This window comes from Erythrolamprus reginae, chromosome 2 (assembly GCF_031021105.1).
Source record: "Erythrolamprus reginae isolate rEryReg1 chromosome 2, rEryReg1.hap1, whole genome shotgun sequence".
NCBI classification, from domain to species: Eukaryota; Metazoa; Chordata; class Lepidosauria; order Squamata; family Dipsadidae; genus Erythrolamprus; species Erythrolamprus reginae.
The window spans coordinates 167,979,232-168,003,154 of NC_091951.1; the positions used below are offsets into that span (position 1 = coordinate 167,979,232).

Consider the following 23,923-nt stretch of genomic DNA (forward strand, 5'->3'; position numbering starts at 1 on the left):
ATTCCTTGTAGATAAATGATCTGTACTGAGTAAGTTTCTGTCAAATACAGCAAAATTGGGTGTCATGTAAAATTGCCATTGTTTTTAATATTTATTATGCCTTTAGTCCTAGTACATAATATGCATCTACTCTTAGTACATAAAACAAACTCTATCATTTATAGCTTAGATTGAAAATTCAATACAATTTCCCCCCTGATAATTGGTGTGTCTGTAGCCAAAATAACTTCAATAATTAAAACAACAACTCACATTTCATTATATAAATTAATCAAGCAGATATCACAATTAATTAATCTCAGAAGAATATAGTGTACAGTACTTGTGTTTAATCATTAAAAATTAGATATTTCACCCAAAAAGTTAAAAAAAATAATCTGTGTATAATATACACTGGAAAAACTGAGATAACTTTGTTGTCTCTTCAAAGGTTAAGTGGATTTGAATTTGAGAAAAGGATCTTTTCAAATGGCCTGGAATTTCTGTTCATGCTTAGAGGACTAATATCACTGCAAATTACAAAGCAAGGAATAATATCATTTTTAAAAATAGAATAAAATCTATTTTAATAATCACATACATTGGACAATGCATCCCTGCCAGTTTTATTCTCTTCAAGGCAAATCATTTTGGCCTGGGCTTTACAGGAAATCCTTGGTTAATTTTGATAATTATAACATCTGGAACTTCAAGGAACAGTTGTGAGTACCACGTGTTCAGCACTGTTGTAAAGGTGAACAGTTGTTAAATGAAAACTGCTTGTAATTGGTTCCAGATAGTGGACCTGACTGTTCCTGAAGGGAGTCAATCATTAAAAAATACATGTTATATCCATTTATGCATCGTTTGCAGTCAGCACATTCTGTATTACAGTGCAAACACAGAGCCAGAGATGGACAGCAGAAAGCTCTCCACATGATTGACTGAAAGTTGTTGTTGTTGTTGTTGTTGTTGTTGTTGTTATTGTTGTTGTTGTTGTTATTATTATTATTATTATTATTATTATTATTATTATTATTATTAATTAGATTTGTATGCCGCCTCTCCGGAGACTCGGAGTGGCTTACAACAACAATACATAGTGCAAATCTAATGGTTAAAAAACAGTTTAAAATCCTTATTATAAAAAACAGTAATGCATCCCAAACAAACCATACATAAAATGAAACGGCCCAGGGGAATAAATTTCCCCATGCCTGATGGGTTTTTAGGAGTTTACGAAAGGCAAGGAGGGTGGGGGCAGTTCTGATCTCTGGGCGGAGTTGGTTCCAGAAGGCCGGGGCTCCCACAGAGAAGGCTCTTCTCCTGAGCCCCGCCAGACGACAGTTGTTATGTCTTTTAGAAAGAAGGGCTATCTTCAGGATATTAGTTTCTCCCACCTACGCATAAACACACACACACAGAGACACACACACACCACCGGATTAATATTTAAAGCCATATCACCCATCTTCATGTATGTTGTCACCCTGCTCCATCCCCCACCTCCCACGATGGAGAGAATACATGAATATTTTCAGAAGATGAGAGTTATGATAATTTTTTTGTTCTATGCCTTTAGGCTTCTTTAGAAAATGGCATCTTATGAAATTGTGAAAGAATTTATGAATTTAAACTTTGGAGCAAGACAAACCATTAGCTGATATATTCTTTCTTCAGGCAGGGTCTACAAGAAGGCAATCGCCGTGGCGAAAGCTATACATATTTTACTGAGAGCACATTCTACAAAGTATATTGAGGGAATATGCACATTTTTCATGTGCATTTGATTTCTAAAACAGTAATAAATCTCTGCGGTTGGAATAGGTAGAACTGAAAAATATTTTCCATTTTTTAAATATATATTTTTTATCCCTGTATTGTATTTTATGAATAACTCAGAGTAGCAAACATACCTAATATGCCTTCCTCTTCCTATTTTCTCCCACAACAACCACCCTGTAGGGTGAACTGGGTTAAGGGAGAGTGACTAAGTCAAAGTCACCCCTGGCTTTCATGCTTAAAGGAAAACTAGAACTCCCAGTCTCCTGCTTTCTATCCTGTGCCTTAATCACTACACCAAAGCATTTTTTTTTAATCTTTCAAATATAGTGAAGTAAAGTTACAGCAATGTCATTAGGTAAACTTATTTTCAGAGAAATGAATCACTGTTCTCTACTTTGCAGTATAGAGCATGGGTGAAATAGAAACTTCTTAATGCTCTGTGGTTATTACAGAATTACGCCTCAGGAGTCAAAACCTGGAAATATAATGAAGTGCTATTATTCCTGAGAGAGACATTAAAATAACTTCGGTGAACTGAGAATCATAATGTATTACAGAGCCTCGAGTTATAGAAAGGCATCCTGCATGATGAAACTTAATGCCATAGGAAAAAAATATAGTCTTCCTAATTTATTTTGGTGATAAGTGCACTAGAGTGCCTTCCGACCCTTGTCCTATTGTCTCTCCTATATCCCATATATCTTCTCTTCTATCCCTATATCTTTCTTCTATTCTCTCATTGATTATTTTATCCTATACTCTGTCTTCTATTCTTTCTCTAATTCTATTTCCTCGAAGGTGTCCTCTATTACCTTCATTGTGTAAATAAATAAATAGGTAGGTAGGTAGGTAGACAGACAGACAGACAGACAGACAAATAAATAAATAAATAACTATGTGGCAAGTGAATTGAAAAAATCCAATGCTTCTTTAACTCGGCGGAATAGTTTTGAGTTTCTTGTTTTCCATAAGAAGGAAGTATTACAGTTTATCCTAAAGGTGTCTTTTCCTGAGTGCAGGTTTAACCACTAGAGAGGCTGAATTCTGTTTTGTGTTACATGAATTGCCCTAGACTAGAGACTGGAGTCGGTCCCAGCCCATCTCAATGCAGGCGTGATTACAACTGATTATTTCTCATATGATAGATGAACAGAACAGCACAAGGAAAGGAGTGGAGAAGACTTTGGGCTTTGCAAAACAATGAAACCACAATAGACACAGTGTTCTCCAGGGGTATAGGACTACTTTTTTTTTTGCTTTTGCCTGTTATGCACAATTCTTGTAGAGCATATGTACCAAAGACAAATTCCTTATGTGTCCAATCACACTTGGCCAATAAAGAATTCTATTCTATTCTATTCATCTGTCACAGCTGGCCCAGCCAATGGCAAAAAGATTGTGGGAGTTTCAACCTAAAACCTCTGAAGGATATCAGCTTGAATGCCCGTGTAAATTAACTTAGTATTTACACTTGGTTGATGACTTGATTACTTGGCTATCCTATTCCAGGATCTGAGGCATACGGAGCATTACAATATATTTGGAACAAAATAGGTGGAAATTATCAGCCAGCAAATTTCCCAAACTAATTTGCAGTTGACTCAGACCGCTTCCAAAAAAAAAAAAAAAAAGGTACTGATTATGGCTTTGCTTTCAAAATTTATGTTTTACTTGATGCGTGGATGTTAAAGTCCAACCTTTGATTTTGAAAGGGAAAAGCTGCCGCTTCCGACCTCTCTTGACCTGTCTCATTCAAGACAGGTTGCTATCAAAGAGGCAGACTACAGAAATGATAGTCCTTTCTAATTGGTATTCTTTCCAATCACTATCAGCAAAAAGGGGAGATAATAAACCTTGATCAGCTAAATAGAAAGAAGATATCAGAGTGCTAATTATGTAGACAAAAGTATAAATAGAACAGATCTTATAAAACAAAGGCAAGAAAAGCAAAGACTATTTTTCCCTTCAGCAGCCTGTGTTTTAGCCTGAAGGTTTCTTCAATTCCCCTTTCTTTTTTCTCTCTCTTTCTTGATATTGAGTGCCATGAGAAATAAAATAGAAATACAGTACTTATTTGCAGTTCCATGGATGCTGCCTTATCGGTGTGGATTCCTAGATCACAGAGTATACCCCAGCTCCATCCTTGTTACTACGACTAGGATACAGTTTTCTGGGTCTTTCATTAAAAAAAATAATTTTGTACCACAGAAACTCATAGATGCAATATCTGTTAATTTTAAGCTAGAATTTCCATTTGTAAAATATGTAGCATGTAGGAGACAGCTTTGCCAACAATGCTGGTCAGGAATCAACAGGAGAGAGATTTCCTCCTTCGTAAGTTATGGAGAAGGTAGTTTCAGGTGGGAGTTATTTGAAATAAATTATTAAATATAGCAAACAAAGGAAAGAGAAGCATATTCAGCCATTTGATTCTTCCTTGTTTTTTCCCTCACTCAAAACATTTAATTAATCCCACTTTTATTATTTTTATAAATAACTCAAATTGGCGAACATAATAAGAATAAGAATAAGAATAAGAATAAGAATAAGAATAAGAATAAGAATAAGAATAAGAATAAGAATAAGAATAAGAATAAGAATAAGAATAAGAATAAGAATAAGAATAAGAATAAGAATAAGAATAAGAATAAGAATAAGAATAAGAATAAGAATAAGAATAAGAATAAGAATAAGAATAAGAATAAGAATAAGAATAAGAATAATTTATTAGATTTGTATGCCGCCCCTCTCTGAAGATACAGGGCGGCTCATAACACAATACACAATGTACAAATCCAATATTAAAAAACAGATTAAAACCCTTATCATAAAAATTAATCACACAACCCAAGCAAACCATGCATAAATCATAATAGCTAAGGAGAATATCAACTTCCCCAAGCCTGGCGACATAGGTGGGTTTTTAGGAGCTTGCGAAAAGCAAGGAGGGTGGGGGCAGTTCTAGTCTCCGGGAAGAGTTGATTCCAGAGGGCCGGGGCTGCCACAGAGAAGGCTCTTCCCCCTGGTCCCGCCAGACGGCATTGCTTAGTCGATGGGACCCAGAGAAGGCCAACTCTGTGGGACCTAACTAGTTGCTGGGATTCATGTAGCAGAAGGTGGTCCATTCTCTTATTTTCTCCGCAACAACAATCCAGCAATGATGTGTTGGGCTGAGAAAAAGTTACTGGCCCAAAGTTACCCAGCAGCATTCATGCCCAAGGCAAGACCCTGATGATTGGTCCAAAGTCACCCAGTTGCTTTTTCATGCTTGAGGTGTTCAGTGTCTCCTGGTTTCTAGACTGGCATCTTAACCACTAGACCAAAGTGACTCTCATTACTACCCACGTACAAACATACGGTTGAATCATGAAGCATCACTATTTTATTTAAAGTGTGATGGCAGCAACATATCCCTGTAATCGGGGAGAAACTCTGTTTCTGAGCCTGCCAGCCCTATAAAAAGGGCTGTGCAGGCTTGGGGCCTCCTTTTTGCCCCACGATGACAGAGTGAACACCCACCCGCCCTCCCTATCTTTCAGTGTGCCACTGTGGGTCACCCTTATGGGGCCGAATAGGAATTTTTGGCAGTCTCGGTATTTTCTGCGACCGTTTTTTTGCCTATTCCACACTGTGGTGACGGACATGCGGTTAGGGGGTGCTTTGCACCCTGCTTAGGCTAATTGGCTTACCTTTGGTCATTTGGGTAGGCAGATTAGGGGCGGAAAACTGGGTGGTGTTTAGCAACTGCGTGTTCTCCGTTGGGCATCTTTGGGGATGATTGACAGGTTCTCTCCAAAGGCTCATGGTGGCTAGCCAACCTGAGCAATTGGGGGGAACCTGTCTTTTGGTCCCACCCATTTCTTTCCCCTTGTAGGGGTTAGACGGCAAGACCTCCCACATGCAGGTGCATGGCAGAGATCCAGGTGAGGGCGGGGCCCTTCACCTGGGTCTGCATGGAGCTACGCCCATAAGTTGCCCCGGAAGTTTTTCTGACGTCATTTTCCGCCCCAGAAGCAATTGTTTGACCCTGCGGGTCCTTGTTTAGGGTTATAGTTAAATTTATGCTAATTTAATGAATAAATTATGCAAATTTAATTAATAAAAATGACCCATTTTAAATCCAGCTCTTTGTGTCCGTGTCGTTACTCCACCTCTGCTGCAATCACACTTGCCTGCACCACATGACCTGTTTTGAAGGGTAGAAGTCTTGGTCATAGACTTTTCAAATTTTCATGCTTTTGTAATGAGCATGTAAGATTAAGCCTTCCTATATGCTCTATGTCTTCCCTGTGTAGGTTTTAGCATCTTTCCTCTATCTATTCCCCTGGATCCTTCCCCAGTTAATATTGCATGTGGACCTGTCATGCTTTATTAATTCAATTAGTTTTGTGGGAGCTTTTTCTACCCACAACTAATAGTTGTGTTTCAACTGTGAACATAACTGCTGTAAGTATTTATGACCTTATAGTACTCTTCTGATTTCTCCCCCCACCCCGTGAGAATTTGAGATGTACTACAGATTGGCTTCTGAACCTGTCATCATTCCCCACTCTAACTACCAAATCTGTAGTTTGGTGTCACCATTTCGATGTTTTAAAGTTTTGTTTTTAAATTGATGCCAAAACTTATTTGAGTTAGATCTGTGCTTAAGCAAATGCTGCTGTCTTAATCTAAAAACGAATGGCTTTTCCCTCCGAGTTTAAGCATTTTTCTTCACTATTATTTATTCTTTCCTTAGCTTGGGTTCTTCTCCTTTTATAGTAGATATAATTTTGCCCACAATTTGTAATATTGACCATATTCATATACTAGGCCAGTGTTTTTCAACCAGTGTGCCGTGGCACACTAGTGTGCCGCGAGACATGGTCAGGTGTGCCGCGAAGCTCAGAGAGAAAGAAAGAAAGAGAGAGAGAAAGAAAGAAAGCAAGAGAGAGAGAGAAACCAAGAAAGAAAGAAAGCAAGAGAGAGAGAGAAAGAAAGCAAGAGAGAAAGAGCAAGAGAGAGAGAGAGAACAAGAGAGAGAGAAAGCAAAAGAGAGAGAAAGAGAACAAGAGAGAAAGAAAGCAAGAAAGAGAGAGAGAAAGAGAACAAGAGAGAAAGAAAGCAAGAGAGAGAGAGAGAAAGAGAACAAGAGAGAAAGAAAGCAAGAGAGAGAGAAAGAGAACAAGAGAAAGAAAGAGAGAAAGAGAGAGAGAGCAAGAGAGAGAGAAAGCAAGAGAGAAAGAGAAAGAGAGGGAGGGAGGGAGAGAGAGAGAGCAAAAAAGAGAGGAAGGAAGGAAGAGAAAGAAAGAGGAATGGAGAGAGAGAGAAAGAAAGAGGGAGGGAGAGAAAGAGGGAGGAAGAAAGAAATAGAGCGAAGGGGAGGAAGAGAGAGAGAGAATTTTTTTGTCCAAACTTTTTTTAGCCCCCCCCCCCCCCCCCCGCTCAATGTGCCCCAGGGTTTTGTAAATGTAAAAAATGTGCCGCGGCTCAAAAAAGGTTGAAAATCACTGTACTAGGCTAAATGGTAATGTCAGGGTTCCAAGTAACACTCCCAATTTCTCCACCCAGTTTCCCACAGCCCTAAATGTGGCAGGACTGATGATCCAAAATGGATTCCAGGCATGACAGGTATTAGGGCTTAACCATGAACAAGCAGCAGAGTAACACAGTTGCCAGTATTTAGATGGGTCAAGTCATGCAAGGGATCACCAGGGATTCTAATTTATTTCATAAAGTATTAATCAAGAAAGATGAGGGGAAAAACCCTGTTGGAGTAGCCAGCAGATTCTGCAAGACATGTTTAGCCAAGCACTGACAAAGGTTCCAAAAGTAAACAGTAGTCAATAATTATTCATTATTTTTAGAACATGCATAAATATAGTGGCAAAAATACCATAATGTTTTTAATATAATCTTTAAAAATGACTTGTGGTCAGAACGCTAAGGCAGAAGACCATTGAGGGGTCAATGGCTCTGCAGTTCAAAATCCAAGAGCAAGATGTGTAACGGAATGAGCTCCCATCAATTTGCCCCAGATCCTGCCAACCTAGTCATTTGAAAGCATGCAAATGCAAGTAGATAAATAGGTACCACTTCAGTGGGAAAATACCAGGGACATGAAAGTAGCCTCCTTGGGTATCCCCTGAGCAAAGGTGGTGTCACCGGCTGATCCTTTCAACCTGGAAGCACCTTGCTAGGTGCATCCAACACAAAATGCAGTAGTAATATAATTTGGAGTTACAAAGCAAGTATCAATGACTTTGAATAGTTGGCTATCAATTTACCCTAAATTAAGTTAGGTACCATATTCTTTTATCCCATCAATACTGGTATGTTAAAGAGGCTAACGGATAAAATTATTGCAGTGTTGAGCATGCAGTTCTTGTTTTTATATTTGAAATAGTTGCTTCTGGGTATATGATTTATTGGTAAGAAAATGTATTGGTGCTGTATTTCATTTTTGGTTAACACTGTTTCTAGTTCAGCACTGTAATTGTGTGCTGAAGCATGCTCTAGTCATAAAATATATCAGTATGTTTTTGTAAAATTAAAAAAATATTTTAATGAGAATAATACAGTTCAGTTAAATTATAAATCTACTCTTTTAGAATTGGACTGCAGACAGAAAAAGAAACTTGTTACTTTGGTTGACATTAATCTTACATGCATGCTGTCAGGGTTCCATATAGCATCGGAAATGAAATCAGAGTCCGAGGCAAAGGATTCCCCAGAGCTCCAATTTATTAGCAGAACCATGTGGGCACATCTGGGAGAAACCCGAATCTGAAATCCTTCAGGTTTCACCACTCAGTTGAAAGTTCAAGCCCTTGTCCCCACACCCCCAAGTCCATCACATTGACCAATCTTCATCTGCCAATACTCCCTCTCCTTCCGTGCAGGTGCAGGAGTGCAATAACAAAGGATGATCTTGATAATCTAGGAGGAATTTATTTTGGCTACATGCAGGCATCTCTCATGCATCGCCCCTCTCAAATTCCCATAGCAAAGAATAAATTTTACAATAGCATAAAGTGTGGCACATGCATTCTGTCCTGATCTGAATTAACAGTTGTAGTAAAATAAGATAATTTGGAGGGGCTTGAGATTGAGAAGGCAATGATCTTCCATAAGTCATGAAATCAAAATTATTTATAGAAGGACAGCGAATTGTGATAATCCATACGTCACTGAACTATAGCTCCCATCATATTCCAGCCATCACATTCAACAAATATGAAAGTGGATGGATGGATGGATAGATGGAGAGAGAGAGAGAGAGAGAGAGAGAGAGAGAGAGAGAGAGAGAGAGAGATGGGTATATGGATGGATATATGGGTGTATATTTAACACTACTCATCCCCAGTTGAAAAATTAAATATGTTATTTTAATTATCCTATCATTAAAATAAATACTGTAACTCACTTATTTTTTCACTTTTTTTAAGCATTTGGATTTTGCAAACAAGTAATTTTATTGTACGTAAATGCTTGTTTTCTTCGCGCCATGTTACAAGAAGAGCTTTTTTGGTGCCAGATTTAATATTAAAGAAACTGATTAAATGATTCAACTGACCTTTTACTGAACAACTATGCACATTTCACAGGGTGTTTTGGTGACATGGCCAGAGAGTCTGGGCTTTTTGCTCTTCATTATTTATTATTTTCTGATAGACAAAAGCAGTACTGTGTTGCTGCAACTCCCATCACAGTCATTTCTTTATTTTCGGAGAGGAAAATGGGTCATGTTCTCAGAAGCTGCTTGGAAAAATGTTCTGACTTGCAATTTATAGCTAAGTTGTTTCTGCATTGGTGGCCAGATTTAAAGTTTACAGAATGTTGGACTTTGTTTATCTAGCAAGTTTGCCTAAGTTCTTTTTTTTAACCTTTAGATCTTAAAGTAAGTTAAGAGGTATGAGCTGTAAAAAAAACCCTACCTGCATCATATACGTTTTATCTCTCTCCTACTTTTCTTTATTGATCTTGTGGATAAATAATGGTATTTTTAAATTTGTTTATTCAATTTATATGCCATCTATCAAGACGACTCTGAGTATCTTACAATGTGATAAAACATACAGATACAACAATTATAAGAACATATTGAAATTAACCAAAAATATTTAAAACAAACTAAAAAAGCTGTGTTGGGGTAGAGAAGTGGTGGTACTTTCTCTGTTACTGCACCATCTCCAGCCAACAGCTGCTCCTACAGGGCCCCATGCCAAATGGGACAGCCAGATTTTAAGGCTTTTCCTGAAGGCCAAAAGAAACGAGATGAATCTCATCTCTTGCAGCAAGATGTCCCAAAAAGTGGAGGCCATGTTAGAAAAGGCTCTTCTGGACCTCACCAGACAAAATTCGTTGGCTGATGGGATCTGCAGTGGGCCCCTTCGGCCAGCATGGGTGATATGGGACAGTCCCATTGGGGAAAGATGGTTCCTTAGATGTTCTGTCGGGCTCTCTGGTAGACTCCTCCCAAAAATTCACAGGTACAAATTTCAGACACACACACGTTTGAAAACTCAAAATAATGTTCTTTATAATGAAAATTCACTTAAACTAAGCCCTCTTTTGGTATAGCAAAGAGCACTCGTCTCCAACCAAACTGGTAATTTGTACAAGTCCCTTATCAGTTCTGTGATACTTAGCTTGCAGCTGTGAGGCAGTCCTTCTTCTTTCACAAAGTGAAACACACTTTGCTCTGGTTTAGTTTCAAAGGGGGGAAAAATCAGCACACAAAAAGTCAAAGTCAATAAAGCAGTCACGAAACACAACGATCAGATAATCCTCCACAATGGCCAAACCCACAGGCTGCTATTTATAGCAGCCTCACTAATTACCACAGCCCCACCCAACCACAGGTGGCCTCATTTTCTTTGATAATAATCTCTCAGTTGTTGTTGCCTATGCATCGCTCTCCGCATGCGTGGCTGTATCATTAACTCTTGTTCTGAATCCAAGGAGGAGCTAGATAATTGATCTCCTTCTGAGCTGTCTGCCACACTCTCCTCCTCCCTGTCACTCATGTCTTCTTGGTCAGAGGAGCCTTCATCATCAGATTCCACCGGGGGCAAAACAGGCCTGCAGCATGTGGATGTCTCCCCCACATCCACAGTCCTTGGGGCAGGAGCTGGGCCAGCACTAACCACAACACTTAGATATTCTATTCAATTAATAGAAAGATGGTAAAGATGGTAACTTCATTGGAAGAGCAAAGGGTTGCTGATGCTCCTTGCAGTATCACCATGGCTATGTGATCAAAAATATTCTAATTAAAATTCTAATTAATCTGAAATACACTAAACAAACAAACATCTTATTGAAATTGGCAACTGGTATGTATTTCTGACACAAGCAATGTCCTTTGGTCATGGGATCACCTTTTGTGACCTTCTGACAAGCAAAGTCAATGGGGAAGCCAGATTCATTTAACAACTGTGTCAAAAACTTTAAAAAACTGCAATCTGTGGAATAATTCCAAATTGTAGAGCCTACAGGAGAAAATAAAATGCCCCAGTCACATCTCTTAGGAAAGAAAGACCCTCAACTCCATTTAGTTGAAGTAATGGATTCTTTTATTAAAGGTCGCTATCTTCAGTAAAGTCAGGCTAGAACTAAGGTTCCCAATGAAAATGTTACAAATTTTTCCCCTTTGTCCCGGCTCTCCCTCCTGGACCAGTCTGTCTTCAGCCAGTGGCAACCGTATGGATGTTTTGAGAACCTCACAGGATGTTGGGAACAATCCACATTTGATTCTCAAGCTGATAATGGACACAGGCTGGTTTCTTGCATCCCTGGTGTCTGTCAAGCTGTCATTTCCCATCCCTTCCTCCCATTTATGCCCCATACACGTTTATTTCCCACTTGCTCGTCCTCTCCCCCCTGAATCTGATGGCAGGATACCAGTGAGGCACGACACCAAAGATGGCAGAACTAACACCTCCCTTATTCCCAAAAAAGCCTTCACTAGATTAAATACTCTTCTGCCACAGGAAGAACTTGCATGTGTAAAGAGTAGTTTTCTTTTAAAAAAAATTACCTTATCTTCAGCGAATAAAACTTTTCCAAACAGTCTCTGTGTCTGAAAAAAGCCAGTTTATTCCCTGTTTTGGTTGGACCTGAAAGATTATTAAAATCAAGACAAATTCAGAGAACCATCTGCTTCCTGTGTTTTCCAGACTAGCTTGGAGGTTTGCTTTGAGTAAAGGATTTTGACAGTTCTAATTCTACAGCAAGGATGTAGAAGGATGTAGATAACCCACATATTTTACCTTCCCAGGAGCCCAAGATCAGGCTGTCAGCTTGTTCTGGCACAATGGCCAAATTTCAATAAGATGTTTGTTTGTTTAGTGTATTTCAGCTTAATTAGAATGCTGATAAGCCATCAGTAGAGCTGTGTTCTCTCTTTTGAGCAAATGTAAGCTGAATGTTCTGTACTGGAAACAGATGGACCAACTCAGGAATACAAAGCCAGGCATAATGGTGATTTCTTCCATGGCAAAATTAGAATCCCTATTTATACTGATCCAATACAAGTAGTCCTTGACTTAAGATTACTACGGAGCCCAAAATTTCTGTTGCTAAGTGAGACATTTGTTAAGTGATTTTTGCCTTTTTCCCCACAGTTGTTAAGTGAATCAATATAGTTAAGTGAAACACAGTCATTATGCGAATCTAGCTTCTCACTTTGACTTTGCTTGTCAGAAGCCAGTTGGGAAACTTATAAATGGTGATTAGATGATCCTGGGACAGTGCAACTGTCAGAAATACATGCTGGTTGGCAACCACCCAAATTTTGACCATCCTCTGTCACAAATGTGAAAAACAGTCATAAGTCACTTTGTTCAGTTTCCGTTGTAACTTCGAATGGTCACTAAACAAAAGGTTGCAAGCCAAGAACTGATACCTTGATATGTTCATTGTTTAGCAGCTGAGCCCTCATATTTCCGAGTCTTTGGAGAGGGGCGGCATACAAATGTAATAAATTATAAATTATTATTATTTTATATCAATGGAAACTTTTGGACTTTGTTATCACTAGCATCAGTAGCTCTCTGGAAAAAATTTCACTACGTTATTTGAGCGATAAGATGTTTTGAAAACAAAAATATGAGGTCTTATTCTATGCCTTTTTATTCTCTTTACTTTTACTATCTCTAATCACACCTTGCTGCATGTTTTTAACCTTGAATGTGGGAATATGGCTCAATGTTGTGCTGAATGTATTACAGTAGAGCTGTTTATTTCCCATTTTTATTATTTTCACAAAAAAATTGAGGTTGGGAACATACCTACTGTATTTTTCGAAGTTTAAGATACACCTTTTTACACCCCCACCACCCCCAAACTCGAATGCGTCTTATACACTGAATATAGCCCCACCCAGCCACCTCCACCCTTTGGTCTCTGCTTCCCAGCAATTTACCTCCTTGTAGCAAACAGCGCAGAGCCTGATTAGCACAAGCAATTGAATTGATTGCCTCCTGGATACACAGCTGATTCAACACAGACAAGCCAGGTGCTAGAACTGAAAGTGAAACTAACTGCAAGGAGGCAAATTGCTGGAGGTGGATTGCTGGCAATGCTGGTCTGCTGAAACTGCAAGGAGGTAAGTCAATAACTATAAATGTCTATAAAATGTGGAAATTATTTAAAAAAAAAATTTAAAGACTGCTTTATTATTGTTCTAGACAACTTATTTATTTATTTTATTTATTAATTAGATTTGTATGCCGCCCCTCTCCGCAGACTCTGGGCGGCTAACAACAGTAAAAAGACAATATGAACAAATCTAATATTAAAAGTAATGTAAATTTAAGAAACCAATCATACATACAGACATACATACCATGCATAAATTTAACTTAAACTTTAACTTTAAAAAATGAAGAAGCTTTTTAAAATAAATGCTTGATCTGAAGAGCCCCAGTGCTATTGTATCTTCTTTTAAATAGCAGAGAATAATGTATACAGTGATCTCTCGATTAGCGCGGGGGTTACGTTCCAAGACCTCCCGCGCTAATCGATTTCCGCGTTATAGTGGTGCAGAAGTAAAAAACACCATCTACGCATGCGCGCCATTTTTTTCATGGCCGCACATGCGCAGATGGTGGAGTTTGCGTGTGGGCGGCGGGGAAGACCAAGGGAAGGTTCCTTCAGCCGCCCAACAGCTGATCTGCTCCGCAGCGCGGAAGCAGCGAGGAGCCGAAGATGGGGTAAAGGCAAAGGGGAAACCCCATCTTCGGCTCCTCGCTGCTGCCGCGCTGCGGAGCGGATCAGGTGTTGGGCGGCTGAAGGAACCTTCCCTTGGTCTTCCCGCCGCGCAGGCAAAGGGGAAACCCCAAGATCGCTTGCCGCTTGCCGCTTGCCGTATTGCAGCTTGGAGCCTTGCTTCGCCTCCTTCGCTGCAATACGGCAAGCGGCAAGCGATCTTGGGGTTTCCCCTTTGCCTGGGCGGCGCTGGGGCCATGCGGAGCCGCTCATCTAGGGGGGCGTGGACCGGCAAGGTGCCCTCCTCTCTCTCTCTTTCTCTCCCTGTTACCGGTGTGGTATAAGAGAGAGAAAGAAAGAGAAAGGAGGGCGACTTGCCAGTCCACGCCCCCCTGGATGAGCGGCCCCGCATGGCCCCAGCGCCGGACTCCGCCGTTGCCTCCGCCCTTGTTCAGCTCTGCAGCTGAGAGGCCACGTCCACCCCCTCCTCGGTGTCCCCGGCACCCAGCGTCCCCACGCCGCCTCCACCTCCCGGTAATGCGCCCGACCTCTGCCTCTCTCTTTCTCTCATATACCACGCCGGCAACAGGGAGAGAAAGAGAGAGAGAACTAGCGCGGACTTATTTTTTAATTAATATTTTTTGAAAAACCGCGTTGCAGCGTTTCGCGCTAATCGAGACCGTGCTAATCGAGGGATCACTGTACTTCCAGAAAGCCACATCAATTTTAAAGATCTGTAAAAGTATAATCTGAAAGGTAACAGTGTCCTGTTTAGTATTAAGATAAGGCAGCTGAGTTAAACCCTGACATAGTCATATTTGGAGTAGATCTATTTAAATAATTGGGTGGCGTTAGCATGACTACATTTAATGAAATTTTCTGACATTAATAAACTGCCATAATGTACATTTCTCCAATTCTTTGTTATTTCTATGGGCCAGGCACACATGCACAGAAATACACAGAAAACAGTGTATATCATCTGCATTGTTTGCTGTTTGGCAAATTGCTAGGAGGCAGAGACCTTTTTTCCTTATTTTCCTCCCCCCAAACTAAGGTGCATTTCATATTCTGAAAAATACAGTAATAACCCTCCCTCCTCTTATTTTCCTTGCAACAATAACCCTATGAGGTGGGTTGAGTGGAGAGGGAGAGATTGGTCCAAGGTCACCCAGCTGGCTTACTTTTCTAATCTTTATAATTTATTGACATTTATTTTGTATGTTTTCAGTGCGGGATGCAAGAAATCTAATCCCTATGGATCCCAATGGACTCTCAGACCCGTATGTTAAGCTGAAACTTATTCCAGATCCTAAGAATGAAAGTAAACAGAAAACAAAAACCATCCGCTCAACGCTTAATCCACACTGGAATGAGTCCTTCTCGTTGTAAGTGGCATGTGGATGCTTTGCTTAATCATATTTCAATGACATTTTGTTGTACGAATACCTAAATACGGCAAATTGCTTTTCTGTTTGTAGTAAATTAAAGCCCACAGACAAAGACAGAAGGTTATCAGTGGAAATCTGGGACTGGGATCGAACTACTAGGAATGATTTCATGGGATCCCTTTCTTTTGGGGTGTCGGAACTGAAGAAGTCACCAGCTTGTGGTTGGTAAGACACCTTTGTAACCCCGGACTGTTTCATCGATCTATCGTCCATACATTCTATTCAGTTGTTGAAATGCTTTCTCACTGTGTCAGTTAGATAGCTACAGAACATATAATTATTAGCTTATACTAGGAATTGAAACACAGAAAAGTTGCTGAGTTTTCAAATAATACTTCAGTTAGTAGCTGGCTTTGATGTAGAAACAGGATCTTTTTTTTCTTCTTCTTTCAGTTAGTTCCCCAAAGAGTAGAAGAATCCAAGGCAATAATACAACGCCTCTCCTTGGTTTCTCTCCAGAAGCGATGAAGCAGCCTTCAACTCAGCTGCCTATTTAGCATCTTTTGTGCTAATTTCTTACTGCAGGCAAATCCTGCACCCTTTAAGTTTATTTATCATCATTTATAAAGGAGAGCTTGTTTGGCGTCAGTAAATTTCTAATACTAGGACTATGCACACAATTTCCTTTTCTAGTCTTTTCTTCTGGAAAAAAATGACCAGCTTTCAAATAGTAAGAATAAAAATGCATCAAACAACCCTTTTTATATATCTCAAATTGTTTTCCTCATATTGTTCAGGTATAAATTACTTAACCAGGAAGAAGGCGAGTATTATAATGTGCCAATACCAGAAGCTGATGATGATGGAAATGCAGAACTAAGGCAGAAGTTTGAGGTGAGAACATATTATTGCAGTCAATATAAGGTCATAAGGAGTGTTTAGAGGAGAGAAATACTGTATATAATACTTTGTTTAGAAGTCCCTTCTTGCATCTCAGAAGGGTTTTTTTTGTAGAAATACTACCTAAAAATAAACATTTCAACACCTCTGGCCCCATTAGGGTAATAATATTTTTTTCTAGCCAGCAATTTGCTATGATTCTATTACTTTCAGTATGTTGATAACACCCATTTAATACCAATATAAATTTCAGCACCTGTCATGTTCACTAGCTTTTTAAAATTATCGTATGGATAAATTACACTTAAGTAGAAAGTATGCATTAAGATTTGCAAAAAAAAAAGACATCTAAAGGTTTGTCTCAGGTTCTGCTCATTTATTAATTCGTTTTGCTTTTAGCTGCAGTCTTTGGAAGCCAATTAAAGTGTATTGTGAACATTATTTTTCAATCAATTGGACAATTACTTTGGGATATGTGTACAAAACTTGTATTAATTTACTATATCTAACTTACTATATCAATTTTAAACTAGTGGCAGTCTCATTCTATCATTGTGTATTTGTGCTTCACACCTCAGAGTTGCTGAGTTGTGGGGTCATTTCACTGCACATTTCTACCTGGAGTGGAAACATACATGCAAAGAGGTGTAAAAGTCAATTTATTTTCTCTGCAGCCCCCAATCTGCTCTATTTGCCCATAGAATCAGCATTGCTAGTTGTGCTGAGAGGGGTTGTCCTCCATTTATGACCACAGTTGGGGGTCAGAATTTCTGTTGCTGATTAATCAAGTTGGCTGTTAAGTGGGTTGCGCTTGACTTTATAAGCTTCTGCCATGGTTTTTAAACGAATCACTGCGGTTGTTAAGTGAACCACGTGATCCTTGAGCAGCTCCTGCTTCCTCCCCATTAACTTTGCTTGTCTGAAGACAGCCGGGAAGGCTGCCAGTCATGATCACATGATCCCTGGGATGCTGCAACTGTCACAAATGTATACCAGTTGCCAAGCCCCTGAATTTTGATCATGGGATGCTGCAATTTTGTAAGTACTTTTTTTCAGTGGTGTTGTAACTTCAGTCACCAAATGAATGGTTGTAAGTTGAAGACTACCCCCTTTATCTTCTCATTTCACAGAGGGTTCTGCAAAGGTTGCAGGAGATGAACAGAGTTTCTCTCTGTAGCAACCTCCTTTGAGCCCCAGAGCCCAGGAGAGCACTGGCCTCTTCCAAACTCTTCCTGCATTCTGGTTGCTGGCTTCTCTCTCAAACTAGGTATCTCTAGTAAAGCACCAGTGTTTCACGTGAGAGACCAGACGCCAACAGAGAAATCTAAAACTGCATAGAAAAGCAAATTGCCCCAGAAGCGGAGTAAAGACGCTGAGACATATTGTGGATTAAATAAGGGTCATTTTATTAAATTAACATAAATTTAAATAAATTTAAATGCGTAAATTTAAATATTTAAATTCAAACATAACTAAGGACCTGCAGAGGCCAAAACTAACGGGGCGGAAATTCCTACCAGAAACTTCCTTGGCAACATTGGGCATAAACTCCTTGCTGTACCAGGTGAAGGTAGCCACCTTCACCTGGATGCAAGCCATGCCCCTTCATCGTGTGGGAGGAGTTCACCCTCCAATCCCTGTGGGAAATTGGATCCGGTGATTCCCATGGAGATCCTCTCTCCAATCCCCAACGTTGCTCCAACCTCTAGTTCCTGGAGAGAGGCGGTCCATCACCCTCTAAAGGATGCCCAAAGGAGCATGCGCAGTCGCTTCTAATTGCCCATTTCCGCCCCTAACCTGCCAAATCCCAGTGACCAAAGGGAGGCCTATACTGACATCTAAGTGCGCCGCACCCCCTAACCAATCCAGTCCGCACTGTCAGTGTGGAATAGGTGAAAAAATGGCCGCCTCTAAAGGGGAGGCCGCAAAAAATTCCTATTCGGCCCCGAGGCGACCTCCTTAGGACACACTGTTAATAGCGGAGGGTGGGCAGGTGTTCGCTTCAGAAGCAGAAAACCCAAGGAGGAGGTCCTATTCGGATCGCCCTTAAATAGGGCGATCTAGGACCTCCCCCTGCGACCAGCAGGGGGTGCGCAACCCTGGCGCTCTGCCCGAAGCCGAATTTCTGGGTTCTAAGGAACCCGGAAATTCAGAGCTCAACAGAGCTGCCGGCAGCGTCCCCCTGCTCCGGGGGCAATTTCGGCCGGCGGTTTAAGCTGCCGGTCATGCATTTCTGGGGTTCCTTTTTTTCTTTTTAAAGTACACTTGGCTTCTTGTTCAAATACAATCAATTAGTTTTAGAGCAGAGGTCTCCAACCTTGGCAACTTTAAGACTTGTGGACTTCAAGTCCCAGAGTTCCTCAGCCAGCAAAGCTGAGGGAGTTGAAGTCCACAAGTCAAAGTTGCCAAGGTTGGAGATCCCTGCTTTGGAGAGCCAGGGTGGCGCAGTGGTTAGAGTGTAGCTGTAGTTCAGCTGTTCAAATCTCACCACCAGCTCAAGGTTGACCCATCCATCCTTCCAAGGTGGGTAAAATGAGGACCCAGATTGTTGGGGGCTATGTGTGGATTCTGTAAACTTAGAGAGGGCTATAAAAGCACTATGAAGCAGTATATAAGTCTTAAAACCCACCTCTGTCATCAGGCATGGGGGAACTGGGATATGCCCTTCCCCCTAGGCCTATACAATTTATGCATGGTATGTTTGTGTGTATGTTTGGTTTTCTAAATTAGGGTTTTTAAAATTATTTTAAATATTAGATTTGTTATATATTGTTTCACTATTGTTGTTAGCCGCCCCGAGTCTGCAGAGAGGGGCAGCATACAAATCTAATAAATAAATAAATGAATGAATGAATGAATGAATGAATAAATAAATAAATAAATAAAATAAATGCTATTGCTATTAAATGTAACAATTTTAGTGCAGATCTCTTCAGGGGAAAAATGCATCCTAGCAGGTCAACTAACTCAAGCACAATACTTGAAGAGAAATCAATGCCACTCATAGTTCTGACCTGCAGTTTGAATTTAAAAATGAACGTTGCTATTAAATAATAATGCTGAAAGCAATTTTCCTAAGCTACTCCAAAAAAACCTCCTATTCCAAGTTGGAAAAATATGCAAATTGCTTAAGAGAGTCTCCTGAACTCATAATATTGAATGAATATATGTTTAATGACTGCTTATTTTAAAGTTTAAACACACTATTACTTGGGAATATTGTGAACCTTAGAAGAATATAACACTGATTGACATAATTACTCAATTTGAAATGAGTGCTGATTATTTAGTGGGACAAGTGGGATTAAAATTTTTAAACATGATTCCTGTCTGGATATAAAGAAGTGGGGGGGGATCCTTTTAGGCATATTTCAAATGTAGACAAATGTAGTAAATGCAAAAAGAAAGCAGGAAAGATAAATGTCCCAAAGGTGCTTTTTCAAGAGACAAGTGGACTTTCTGTGATGATGTTTTCTTTCTCATCCAAAAAGCTTCTTGGATGAGAAGGAAAATGTTTCCAAGGAAAGACCAGAAATTCCACTTGCCTCTTGAAAAAACATCTGTGGGACAACCATGACTTGGATGACGGAGAATCTCCATATACAGAAAAGGTAAATGTTAATAACAAGACAAGCAGCACTTCTCAGTTCGCATGACTTATAGTTAAAGAAAACTACTTTTCTTTAGGAAATCTTATATATTTATTTTATTGGTATATCAGAGGTGGGATTCAGCAGATTCTGACCAGTTCTGGAGAATTGGTAGCGGAACTTTTGAGTAGTTTGGAGAACCGATAAATACCACCTGTAACTGCCCCTGTCCCCATCTATCCTCTGTCTCCCAAGACCCAGCTGAGAAAATTGGGATTTGGAGTAACCTTCCCCTGGACTGGAGAGGGAATAGAGATTTTACAGTATCTTTTCTTTGACATGTCTGCACAGCTATGCCCACCAAGCCACAGAACTGGTAGTAAAAATATTGAATCCCACCATTGTGGTATGTGCTTGATTTTCATGCTGCGCTTTGATTGTAGTGGACAATCATGGTAGCTTTTTCAATAGGTACTTAATAGCTTGATTTTGTATTAAGGAGTAAATCAAGGAATGCAAGAAGATGGGACCACTAGCAGATTTCTTTAGAGACAAGATTATTCTCTAGATTTTTTTTAAAAAACTATTATTTCTCCCCACTGTATTGCATCATGAACTTGCTGGAAGCTCACCATTCCTTGGTAATTATGAAAGATAAAAGAATTTGATTTGTAGTCTGAAATTTTAAGTTACTCTGGAATAGCAGCTGGAATATGTTTGCTCCCCGTCCTCTGGGTAGGAGTAACCAAATCAAGGCCCACTGCAAGTACTGTTTGTTTTTTTAGGTTTTTTCCTTTCTTTTAGCCAATGACACATTAGGCTAATTTTACCTCTTTTGATTATATTATTTCTGGATCAGAGGGTGAAGTCTTCCTGCCCCGCTACTCCCTTCTCAAATGCACTTTCCTTGAGCTGAAAATATCAGCCTAATACTTTCATCTCTATAATGAACATGGTAGGGAAACTGGCATAGGTGCCACGTAGAGCCATATCAGAGGGCACGTGAGATGTTGCCCATGTCAGCTCCAGCTTACATAAGCGTGCTGGCAAACTGATATTTGGCCTTGGGGAAGGCCTCTTCATCCTCCAGATGCTTCAGGAAAGCTTTCCTGAAGCCTTGGAGTGCAAAAAACCCCCCATCATAACGGGCAAACCAGAAGTGCATTTTCCACATTCACGGTTTGCCCATTGGGTGCTTTTTTTGTACTCTGGGACTTCAGGAAGCTTCCCTGAACCCTCCGTAGTTCAAAAAAACCACAACAGGCAAACTGGAAGTTCATTTTCTGAACTTCCAGTTTGCCCATTGGGTGGGGGTTTTTTGTACTCTGGGGCTTCAGAAAGCTTCCCTGAACCCTCTGTAGTTCAAAAAAAGCACAACAGGCAAACCAGAAGTTCATTTTCTGAACTTCCAGTTTGCCCATTGGGTGGGGTTTTTTTGTACTCTGGGACTTCAGGAAGCTTCCCTGAACCCTCCGTAGTTCAAAAAAAGCACAACAGGCAAACCGGAAGTTCATTTTCTGAACTTCCAGTTTGCCCATTGGGTGGGGTTTTTTTGTACTCTGGGGCTTCAGAAAGCTTCCCTGAACCCTCCGTAGTTCAAAAAAAGCACAACAGGCAAACCGGAAGTTCATTTTCTGAACTTCCAGTTTGCCCATTGGGTGGGGTTTTTTTGTACTCTGGGACTTCAGGAAGCTTCCCAGAACCCTCCGTAGTTCAAAAAAAGCACAACAGGCAAACCGGAAGTTCATTTTCTGAACTTCCAGTTGGCCCATTGGGTGGGGGGTTTTTGTACTCTGGGACTTCAGGAAGCTTCCCTGAACCCTCCGTAGTTCAAAAAAAGCACAACAGGCAAACCGGAAGTTCATTTTCTGAACTTCCAGTTGGCCCATTGGGTGGGGGTTTTTTGTACTCTGGGACTTCAGGAAGCTTCCCAGAACCCTCCGTAGTTCAAAAAAAGCACAACAGGCAAACCGGAAGTTCATTTTCTGAACTTCCAGTTTGCCCATTGGGTGGGGTTTTTTTGTACTCTGGGACTTCAGGAAGCTTCCCTGAACCCTCCGTAGTTCAAAAAAAGCACAACAGGCAAACCGGAAGTTCATTTTCCGAACTTCCAGTTTGCCTATTGGGTGCTTTTTTTTGTACTCTGGGGCTTCAGGAAGCTTCCCTGAACCCTCCGTAGTTCAAAAAAAGCACAACAGGCAAACTGGAAGTTCATTTTCTGAACTTCCAGTTTGCCCATTGGGTGGGGTTTTTTGTACTCTGGGGCTTCAGGAAGCTTCCCTGAACCCTCCGTAGTTCAAAAAAAGCACAACAGGCAAACCGGAAGTTCATTTTCTGAACTTCCAGTTTGCCCATTGGGTGGGGTTTTTTTGTACTCTGGGACTTCAGGAAGCTTCCCTGAACCCTCCGTAGTTCAAAAAAAGCACAACAGGCAAACCGGAAGTTCATTTTCTGAACTTCAGTTTGCCCATTGGGTAGGGGCTTTTTTGCACTCCAGGGCTTCAGGAAGCTTCCCTGAATCCTCCGGAGTGCAAAAAACAGCACAACAGGCGAAACAGAAGTCTGTTTTTCCAAACTTCCAGTTTGCCCCATTTGGCCATTGTTTCACCATCCCAGGCTTCAGTGAGACTTGTGCACATGCACTGGACTGGAAGATTGTGTGCATGTGCAGGGGCAGCATATGGGGGATGTGCATGCATGGGGGGGAGGGAAGAGATGGGGGGAGGGACGGTTTGCTATCACTGCTATATACAAGCCGTGGTATACAGGTAGTCCTCAACATGACCACAATTGAAATCAGAATTTCCACTGCTAAGAAATGCTTTTCTGTAAAATGGTAAAACTGTTGCTCAGCTCATACAAATTTTCTCCCAATTGGGCCTTCCCAGTTCAACTTCAGACAGGAGTGCTAATTGGAATTTGTTGGAAAATGTGTTTCTGCTTTGCCATTCCCAGAAGCACTGAGCAGTTTCCTAAATTGCAGTCTTGAATAAAATAAATGCAGTTTTCAGAACAGGGTAATGTCATGGCATAATAAGCATTATGAGAGGGGAGAGCAAACATCTGTGCCAGATGACATAAAATGTTGGCTAATAAAGTAAGTATGATCACTCAGCTGGCTGGCTGTGTGCTGTGGTGATTGTGAGAAATACAAATGAGTCCGTGTGCTGGCACTTAGCATAATGCTATCCAACTGCACAGAAAACAGATAATTGTTTCTAAGGACATTTTCATTGTATAACGCTATACTGCAATTATTCTGCCATTCCTCTTTTATACCATTTTATTTCTGTCTTTCATCTAAAGATCTGCAAATTATTCTTGCACATACTTTATTTATTTATTTTTATTTATTCATTTGTCCAATACACAAATACATAGGAAGAAAAATAGACATGTAGTAATACAGTGATCCCCGATTATCGCGAGGGTTCCGTTCCAAGACCCCTCGCGATAATCGATTTTTTCGGGATGTAGTGGTGTGGAAGTAAAAACACCATCTGCGCATGCGCGCCCCTTTTTCCATGGCCGCACATGCGCAGATGGTGGAGTTTGCGTGTGGGCGGCGGGGAAGACCCAGGGAAGGTTCCTTCGGCCGCCCAACAGCTGATCTGCTCCGCAGCGCGGCAGCAGCGAGGAGCCGAAGATGGGGTTTCCCCGTTGCCCAGGCAACGGGGAAACCCCATCTTCGGCTCCTCGCTACTGCCGCGCTGCGGAGCAGATCAGCTGTTGGGCGGCCAAAGGAACCTTCCCTGGGTCTTCCCGCCGCCCAGGCAAAGGGGAAACCCCAAGATCGCTTGCCGCTCGAGAGCAAGAGGGGGAGAGATAGAGAAAGAGAGAGAAGGAAAGAAAGAGATGAGGGAGGGAGGAAGAGAGTGTGAGAGAGGAAGAAGCAAGAGAGAGAAAGAGAGAGAGAAAGAAAGATGAGAAAGGAAGGGAGTGATGTCATCGGGTGGAAAAATCGCGATATAGCGTTTTGCAAAGATCGAGATCGCGAAACTCGGGGGATCACTGTATATATAAGGTAAAGTGAACTTAGAGGAGAGGATATATGAAAGAAAGAAAATATATATGATAAGTGAGAGA

At 40.7% G+C, this 23,923-nt stretch overlaps 1 protein-coding gene across 1 annotated transcript in view; it reads left to right on the top strand.

Annotated features, from left to right (window-relative positions):
• Positions 1–23,923, top strand: part of PRKCA (protein kinase C alpha) — a 230,974-nt gene that overhangs the window by 160,364 nt on the left and 46,687 nt on the right. Inside the window, exons 6-8 of the mRNA XM_070740327.1 lie at positions 15,188–15,344; positions 15,438–15,572; positions 16,145–16,241. Coding sequence (XP_070596428.1) covers positions 15,188–15,344; positions 15,438–15,572; positions 16,145–16,241 — 389 coding nt within the window. The remainder of the gene's footprint in view (positions 1–15,187; positions 15,345–15,437; positions 15,573–16,144; positions 16,242–23,923) is intronic.